At 44.6% G+C, this 9083-nt stretch overlaps 1 protein-coding gene across 3 annotated transcripts in view; it reads right to left on the bottom strand.

Moving 5' to 3' along the window:
* Nucleotides 1–944: 944 nt before the first annotated feature.
* Nucleotides 945–9083, bottom strand: part of EHF (ETS homologous factor) — a 16900-nt gene continuing 8761 nt past the window's right edge. For 2 of the 3 annotated variants that reach the window (XM_077777483.1, XM_077777485.1), the window contains exons 4-8: nt 8340–8408; nt 8156–8224; nt 2985–3047; nt 1303–1498; nt 945–1213 (exon numbers count right to left, since the gene is read on the bottom strand). In XM_077777483.1, coding sequence (XP_077633609.1) covers nt 1114–1213; nt 1303–1498; nt 2985–3047; nt 8156–8224; nt 8340–8408 — 497 coding nt within the window. In that variant the 3' untranslated portion in view covers nt 945–1113. The remainder of the gene's footprint in view (nt 1214–1302; nt 1499–2984; nt 3048–8155; nt 8225–8339; nt 8409–9083) is intronic. The other variant, XM_077777484.1, reaches the window with a different exon arrangement.

Genomic DNA, 9083 nt, shown 5'->3' with positions numbered 1-9083 from the left:
CACATATTTTTGTTCTGAGAGTAAATCACCACCTTCATCCTGACAGGCTACATCAGTGGCTGTCAGTCAAGGTCAGTTTTGCCTTGCAAGGGATATCTGGCAATTTCTGAAGATGTCACAACTTCAGGGATGGGAATCTTATTGGCATTTACTGGCTATAGGTCAGGGATACTGCTAAACATGCCACAATGCACAAGACAACCAAATAATGCACAATAAAGAATTACTTAGCCAAAAATGTCCATTTTTTCTAATCGAGAAACCAGGGGCTATAGGAATACAAGAGCAAACTCATCACCACCTCCTTTTCCCCATTTATTTTTGTAGCGATTGGGATAAAAACAACCAAGGCTAGACACTCTCTTAAATATCTAGAAGTGAGCAGAGGTGGCAATTGAAGTTTTTCCCCCAATCATCCAAAGGGGAGGGAGAAAAACAGCCTTGGCATCAGGTAAATCATTCTTGAATGAGTAGAAAGCCCCCAACCATTATTCTTCTCACTGATTTAAGCATCGCAAGTCCTGTGATTATGCTGTGATCAAAGTCCACTTGGATTTTGGAAATCTTCATGTTCCACTCACGGGCTCCTAAAGCCCAGGTTAAACTTCCCAGCATCCTCTGGTTCATCCTGTCAGTCTGAGACCTTGGAGTCGATGCTCATGACCACATCCACCTCTCTTGATGAGGCCACGTGGATGTGATGCGTAAGTGCAGAGGACGCATCACCTTTTCCTAATCATTTGCATATAAAAACATTTAATGCCCTCTAATATTTTTTTTTCTTTCTTTTCGCAAGAAGCGTAAGGCTACCAATCCTGTTCTTCTTGCAGTGGAAAAGAACTTCACGATAGAGGCAAAAACAAATCACGACCGCATACAAGCATCATATTTCACAGAAAACTGTGTACATTTGTTCCCCATATAGGACATACTTCAAAGTAACAAAATAATTGTATCGACTGTAGTGTTCATTCTTCCCGTTAGAAGCGGATGCTGTTCCCCCTCCTCGTGGCACATAAATATGAGAGTAGTCTTTGAACTACTCGTGTCCAGGAATTCTTGGTTGGCTATCATTTGGGGTATGTGTTGGTCTGTGTTCAAGTGTTGGCAGATTCAGTTTTCGTTTTCTCTCCATCCACGTGCGTTCTTCCCAAATTTATATACCAGTCTTCGTCCATCTACACGCTCCAGAATTTCTCTTTTGTAGTAATATCTGTAACAAAGGACATCGCATGAGGTGGCTGGGCAGACTGAGACCGCCAAGGAAATACCTGGTCATGGCTGGGACTGGAAACTCCTCACCTCATCGCTCGGCTGAGTTTTTCATAGGTCATGCTGCTGTTGTTCTTCTTTTTCCCCCACAGCTGAGCCACAGCTTCCGATTTCAAGAACCTGAAGATGCCCTCAGACCGGTCTTCCCACTTGATTAACCCCGGGTTCTTGTCTGGGTTCAGGAGGATGTCACGGATGAATTCCCATAAGTGAGTCCCTCGTGGATCTGAGGAGAAGTTGGAAAAGGAGTTTATTAATGGCCTAAGTCACAGCAAAGAAGGAGCAGTGGAAGCACAGTTTGTGACATTTTCCAGCAAATAGGACATACTCCATTTTCCCCTATCTACCGGCAAAGTCAGACAACAAGATGACCAAATATCAGAACTAAACAAAAGGCAATTGGGGTGCCTGGGTGGCTCAGCTGGTCGAGCATCCAACTTCAACTCAGGTCATAATCTCATGATGTAAGTTCAAGCCCCAGGTCAGGCTCTGTGCTGACAAACAGCTCAGAGCCTGAGCCTGCTTCAGATTCTCTATCTCCCTGTCTCTCTGCCCCTCCCCTGCTCATGCTCTGTCTCTCAAAAATAAATTTTAAAAAATGTTTAAAAAATGTTTTAAATAAACAAAAGGCATTTGAGAATGAACTAGCACAAGTTTTTAGCTTATAAATCAAGAGTCTGAGACACAAAGAATGTAAGTGATTTGATCGAGATCGCCCAATTAACCAGTGTTAAGCTAAGACAAAGGAATAGGTCTCAGACCTCCAATGCCAGGGGGGAGTCTCTTTGAATTACCGTTGACAAATTGCTCAGGATTCATTTTAATCCATTATTTCCCTGAGGAGCAAATTTCAACCACTTTCGTTTAGGACCTCAGCCTAAGTGTATCACTTTCACCCAGCGACTCTGCCTCAGTCAAATGCACATTGACAGGGCTCTGGAACTTTAACCTCCTAGAATATATGGGGGCAGGGTCTTGTAGGAGTGAGGGGGCCAATTTGAAAATGAAGCGGTTACCAAAATGAGATTAGCAACTGAATCCTACTTGACCCCCACCAGACTCAGCCACACAATTCCTCCTGCCGTGGGAGGTTCTGTGCTCATTCAATTCTGTGGAATGATGTGGAGTACAGATAGTAAAGATGCCCTGTTCCCTATCATTCGTAGATTACACCATCTTGATTTCTTTCTGTGCCCTCTTCTCCATGACTCTGATACTTCCTAGATCTTCGTTTGATTACTGGGGGACATATGACTTCGAAAGAGCACTGTTGACTCTTAAGGGTAAACAGTCATTTCCTGGATTGATAACTCAACAGAGGTAGGAAGCCAACAGTCAACAAAAGGAAAAAAAAAAAAAAAGAAAAAGATACATCTCAGCTACTTCTTCCCATCTTTCTTCTCTTCCCATCCACTTTTCTGGAATGGGGGAAATCACCAACCTCCTGCCTGCAAGAAGTGCTTATGCACCTGGTATCTCAGTTTTAGAACAAATAGAGCAGCGTGAAGAGGAGCCATCCAGTGGGTCTCCACTTTGAGAAACTGCAGAGGGGCTTACCCAGCAAGTGATGCCCCTACTGTCTCACTAACACTGGCTGAGGTAAAGAAGGGAAGGCAACAGACAGAGGCATATTTGCCTAAAAACTAGCAGCCTGCAATTACGCCCAATGTGAAAGGAAGGGTCAAGAGCCATCTGAAAGCCCACCAACTTACTGTGTTTTTTGGTGTGGGACTTTGCAGGGTGGTCTTGCTCCTTTTTTATCTCAGGTGACTCTGCTAACGGAAAAAACAAGAGCTGTTTAATTTATCTCTTTCCTACAATCCTCATTCCCATTCATTCATCCACTCATTTAACCAATATTTTTTGAGCCCCTAGAACATGCCTGGCACTGTTTGTATATGTGGTATATGAGCAAAACAAAATAGAGCTGATAAAAACTATGAAGGAAAATATCGCAGGAAAAGAAATGGGGACAGAAGTATGATGATGGGAGTAATTTGCTGCTTAATATAAGGTGGTCACAAGAAGACCTCTCGGGTAAGGGGACCAGAAGGATGTGAGGAAAACAGCCAGCCATGAAGAGAGCTTATGGAAGAACCTGCTATGAATAAGAATAGTAAGCGCTAAGGCCCTGATGTCAGTATGTGTTTGGTACATTCAACAGAATAGAAGGAATCCGGTGCAGCTGTGACCAACGGGCAGAGGTTCAGCCTTGACGGGACTCTTTGGATTTAGCTTTATACTGAGAGAGATAGGAAGCCATTGAAGAATTTAGGTCATTGAAATAGTCAAGTGTGTATGTGTATGGGGGGGTTATAATACAAAATGTAAACATTTATAACAAAGAAAATGGCTTTTAAGCCCGAGGAGTGCCCTTTTTTGGCATGCAAAGTTACATTTTAATCAGCAGACAAAGGGACCATTGACTGGCCTGAGCTCAGTACAGAGGGCCACCAGTGGACTATGGAAACATAGATTAGTTTAACAAATGACTCATTATGGTAACCCTTGTGAGTATCGCCCAAGAGAAGATGACAGAGGCAGATCTGTGAAATGAAACTTCTTAAAAAGAAAACTAATTTTGTAGCAGTGCATGTGCACGTGTGCATGGGTATGTGGAGTGTGTGTGTGTGTGTGTGTGTGTGAGAGAGAGAGAGAGAGAGAGAGAAATTGGGCACTTCAGGTACCAGAAGGACCAAGGCAAATCTTACCAAAAATCTCTCAGTCAGAAATCCATGGTATTAATACAGAGGAGAGTCTCTAAATGCAAACCAATCCTGTTAAGGAATTAGGGGCCAGTTAAACGCCTCTCTTCTGTGAGCCATTACAACAGGGCTTCCTAAGCTGAGGTTCACTGACCCCTGTGTGGCCTACAAGGGCATTTCAGACTGACTGAAACTGTGTGCAGAGGGAGAGGACCCATGGCATTCATTTAATTGTCAAGAGCATCATTATTCAAAAAAGTTAGACTAACTCTTAGCTCCTAATTAAAATGGTTAAGAAGAACAGCTACTGTTTATCGAGCACTTACTATGTACCAAGCCCTGTGCTACTTTTACCTGAATGACCTTATTTATTTCACTCAATAACCTTGTGAGGTAGGTACTGTTATGATCCAAAGATTATAGCTGTGGTGGAGCTGAGACACAGAGAGGTCATATGACTTGTCTAAAGTCACACAGCCTGAAAGTAGAGTCAGGAGATGAACACAAACAATCTGAATCCAGAGGCTTTACTCATACTGCCATTCCGTGCCATTTTCATAGATGGTGGCACAGCACAGATTTCACAGAAGTCTTCCCTGCCAAGAATCGGGGTCTGTTCTATAGTGCTCTAGCTAGTGGGGAGAAGCAGTTCCAACTTGAGGATTCTGTATTTTCCAGCACTCAGGGACACATTCACCTATATGGGCACACAGCTTGTCACGACTCAGTATTCCTAGCTGTTCCTCTGCAAGGTGGGTGGATTTCATCAGCTCTGGTGAGCTGAGAAGCCTCTTATTCTTGTTAAGAATCTCTCCCCTGGCATTGCCAGCAAGAGGGCCTCCCCCTGACTTGGGTTTCTCCGAAATCTGGAAGGGCAAATTCACAGGAAATGTGAGGAGACTCCACTCTCCCTCCCTGTAGGTTTCAGGGTGAGGTTGCAACATCCCATCAGGATGTGACAGTATTGCGACAGGCCTGGCACCCACCCCGGTTTCCAAGTGATACATCACGCTGACAGGGCCGCGTTGTTCTGCAGACAAAGAGTGGCATTTACCCAGTAGGCCACAAGCAAAGCTCATTTTCCAATGGCATCCAAGAGGGTTGTGGGGCCATTATTTCAGAGCCAGGCTTGAATTCAGAACAACTGAAGTGTTTCTTGGCTTCTTGGCCTCAATAATAATATTTAGGGGGTTCCAAGCTGATACAGAATCAATTACTTTGGGGTGACAGTAACTTAGCAAAAGAGATGGAAACCTTAGACCCTCTCCCCAGAAAAATGCACATATGTGCACACTCAGTGAGAATCTGTGAATAACCGCAGGGGTCTAGGCTCACGTAGGAGTCTAGATTTAAAGACCCCAGACCAGGCAGAGCATGAGGGAATTTTCTCTGTGAGATGTCAGCCATTTTCCTAGACTGGACCTCCGTCCAACTTAAAGAAAAGCTAAAAATAAAGAATCCCCCAATAAAAATGGTTCCATCATAAATAATATGAAGGACAATGCAGCCAAAGGCAAAAGCAACTCAAGATTTCTTCCAGCCTCCTCTTCCTGTCCCCGGTGTGTGTGGGCAAGCTGTGGAATCACCGACCTGCCTTAGCACTAAAGTCTTTTGATCTGAAAGCTCACTTTAATACAATGGCCTCTCCCCCTGTGTCTTCCCCTCACCCCAAAATAAAAGTCAAAACCTTTGAAGTTAGCCATGTGGTTAAGTGACTCATTCTTATAAAATAATGGCTCCCTCTGGGGAAGTTGTCCAGCTTGGCTTTCTCTTGCTCTGCTCCCAGGTACCTCAGCCCAAGGTCCAGTCTGGGCAAGGGCAGCACCAAGCCACAGGTTTGTGATGCAAGTTCCAGAGCATGACTTCAGCTAAGCCGCTTCGCAAGAAGTGAAGATTAGAAGCATTTGCATGTGATTCAGCTGTGAGCCATTTCTTTACGGGATATACAAATGTCAGTGTTATAATAGACCGTGCCACCCTAGCTCTAGGCTCAACAAGTCAGTGAATAAACACATCAAGCCCCAGTTGGCGTGATTGGCTCGAGGACTATCGGGCAGATCAGGAACACTGGCAGCAGCCATTTTGTGAAATGGGCAGATGACAGAGAAATCAAAACAAAGCCTGCTTCCCCACCTGCATTTATCACAGAGGGCATCAGTGTACGTTGAGCCTCGCCTTCGCTTGGCTTGTAACTTGCATTAAAACATAGAAAGATATTTACCTGCGCCCAATTTAATGGGAACTTAAAACCTAAAGACTCAGGCAAATGACAAAGGTCTTTTTATAGGGGTTGGGGGTGTGTTCTGGTCCCATCCAGTAGAGACTAAACCTTTCTGGAAGGAATGGACCCATCATACAAGGCTATAATTCAGTATCCCACGGGAGGGCTGTTCCTCCAAAGAATCTACCAAGCCCAGACGCTGAGTTGATTTCTTGCCATCATAATTCTGGTAGAGGTCCTGGATTGTTTCACGGTGTTACCATCGTAGGGTAGGAATAGGGTACAGGGGAATACAGATCAATGGAGGTAAGGGTGTGCAGATCTGGAAAGCCTACTTTTAAGGATGATTCAAATATGGAATAAAGGGACAGTGTGTTCCCTGTGACTGCAAATGTGAAAGCAGAATGGGCCCTTGTTGGTTCTGAGATTCTAGAAGATAAGTCAGGATACAGAAGAAAGAAGGCTAGCCAGGCTCTGAGGGCAGGGGAGCTGTGGCCTGGCTTCTATGTTTCCCAGGTGCCCGAAGACCTAATGACCCCTGAACTTAGGAAGTGGTTGGTGCAAGGTTATTCTCAGCTACAATCTTTTGTCATAAGCCAGAGATCCGACCGGAAGGACACAAGAGGTGCCACCTCACAAAGTGTGAGAGGAAGTCAGAGTGTGATCGGGTGGTTTCTTCAGCTCTGAAATCCTGGGTCTTGACTGGGTGGCCACAACTGCTGTAGAAATTTCCCCTCAATTATTTCAGTTCCCCCAGAATGGCAAACCCACTGCAGAGCCTTTCCAGTGTCTGATCTATTTCCTAAGTTAAACAAATCCTTCTAGTGACACATAATGCTCTGGGCTATTGGGTGAGGGGGAAGTAGGGAAATGAATTCGCCTTCATTCTTAACTTCAGTTCCAGAAGCATTTGCACTGGCTTTCAGCCCTGCTTCATTCAAGGGGTTTGACCCGAGAACAAAACCTCAAATCTTGTTATTTCAGTTCTCAAAAACACAGTGAACAAAAGAAAAAAAAAAAAAAGAGGGGGAAGTCAGGGGAGAAGAGGCTGTTTGATTCCAAGTTCTTCATTTAAATCCCAATTCTTAAGATGCCCCAAATTCAATTCCAGGAAAAGAGCAATTGACTCGTGACAAGTCCCAGCTCCAAAACTCACAGACCCAAGCAGAGCTGTGGGTTCGTACGCAGGTCAAGGGACAACATGGAACCATCTGGTCACCTCCCCAGTCCTCACATGGCACGTGCCAGTGTCCCTCTTTGTAAGGGGAGGGGGAAATATAATCTGAAAGCACCTCTCTGGACTCACATCAGACCAACCCCCTCAGTGGAACCTTGACTGAGAGTCAAGGGTAGCCCCAGTTGCATCCAATTTTAACCAAAACAACTAATGTGAACATAATTCCTATAAAGTGCACGTGGTCTGACTAATCAGAGTCCTTCTGAGCCATCAGGGGCAGACTTAAAAACTGACCTGTGATAACCAACATTCTAGAAATGTCCAACTGCCACCCCTCTACCCAGAGGCCATCAGCAAGGGTTCACTGATCTCTGAAGGCCACATTTAGATATTCTTCCCCTAAAGTCAGATAGAATTTGTTGAAAATTAGATATAGCCTTCCTTCCCCCATAAATATACCCAAGACTGAATAGTTTTATCAGATAATTTCCCAAGAACAAGTTTTGTTGAAAAGAGAGGTTTTTGTTGTCACAAGAGAGTGACTTGGTTTCACAGGAGACAAACACTTTTCCTAGATGCTTCCCTACTGGTCATTTTCAATGTACAAATTTTGGCTCAAAAGCAGGTCTCTTAAAAATAGCAATTCTATTCCTTTCCTACTCTTTTAATGAGAAAGACTCCATCTAGCAAAGTGGAAATGTAGAATGTTGATGATTCTTGTTAATTCTCAGTAAGGACTTGCAGGTGGCACGCTCAACCCCTGATGTCACGACAACTTACCGACAGGAAGGTGACCGGTGGTTGTCATGGAGATCTGGGCCCGGCAGAAAGTCTTGCTGTCCAACAAATCTGCGGCGGTGAAAAGATAAAGGACGTTAGAACCTCCCCTTACAATGTAACTTTGTGGCTGTTAGAAAACAGGGTAAGAATGTCAAAGGCCCTTAAGTGTCAGGGAGTTAGTTACCTACTGTGCTACCATAGCTGGTGTCGTATAAATAGTTTTCTTCTTTCCAGGTGTTCATGATGGAAGGGTCTGCAAAAGACAGAAAATGGGAATGGTCAGCAAGCGTCTTCCCCTGGGTGATGAGTTTGCCTTTTCTAACTCACTGCTCATCAGAGGGGTGCAGGACAGGGTGGGTGGTCCTCATAGAGAAAGGGTAAGATTCTGCTTCCGCCACATGTAAATGCATTTTTCTTCCAGTGTCATGGGGGAAATGGGCTTTGTCATGGCCCCAGCCAGGTGTTCTATACCTGCTGCCTCTTTGGGCAAGTGAGGCAAGTTACCTCGGTGGGACCCTGTCCTAGACCAACGCTTTGGCTTCCTGGGAATTTCCCCAGTCTGCACAGGCAGGGGGTGGTCTCCGGAGTCTTGCATTCTACTCCATAAAATTCACATTAGAAAAAGAAATTGTTGGAGGCAAATAACTGCTAATTAGTGAGCGTCTTTTCCTAGAAATCTCTTCCTGGGAGAACTGATGTTTCTTTGCGGGAAGTCTAGCCAGTCTTCTCGCGGTATCCTTAGGGTTGAAATTCTAGAAGTCCCCCTCCAGTTGGGTGACAGCTCCCTCCCTTCAAGATTTCTCCAATTATCTCAAGGGGTGACATAAAATTCTCAAAACAAAACAGAGGAGAAGGAGAAGAGCATGTCACCAAATCAAACAAACAACTTTTAAGAGTAAGGCCCTTGAAAAAGAACACGCTCCCTACT

Source organism: Crocuta crocuta, unplaced genomic scaffold (genome assembly GCF_008692635.1).
Source record: "Crocuta crocuta isolate KB4526 unplaced genomic scaffold, BGI_CrCroc_1.0 scaffold384, whole genome shotgun sequence".
Taxonomy (NCBI): domain Eukaryota; kingdom Metazoa; phylum Chordata; class Mammalia; order Carnivora; family Hyaenidae; genus Crocuta; species Crocuta crocuta.
This window is presented reverse-complemented; position numbering and strand designations above follow the sequence as displayed.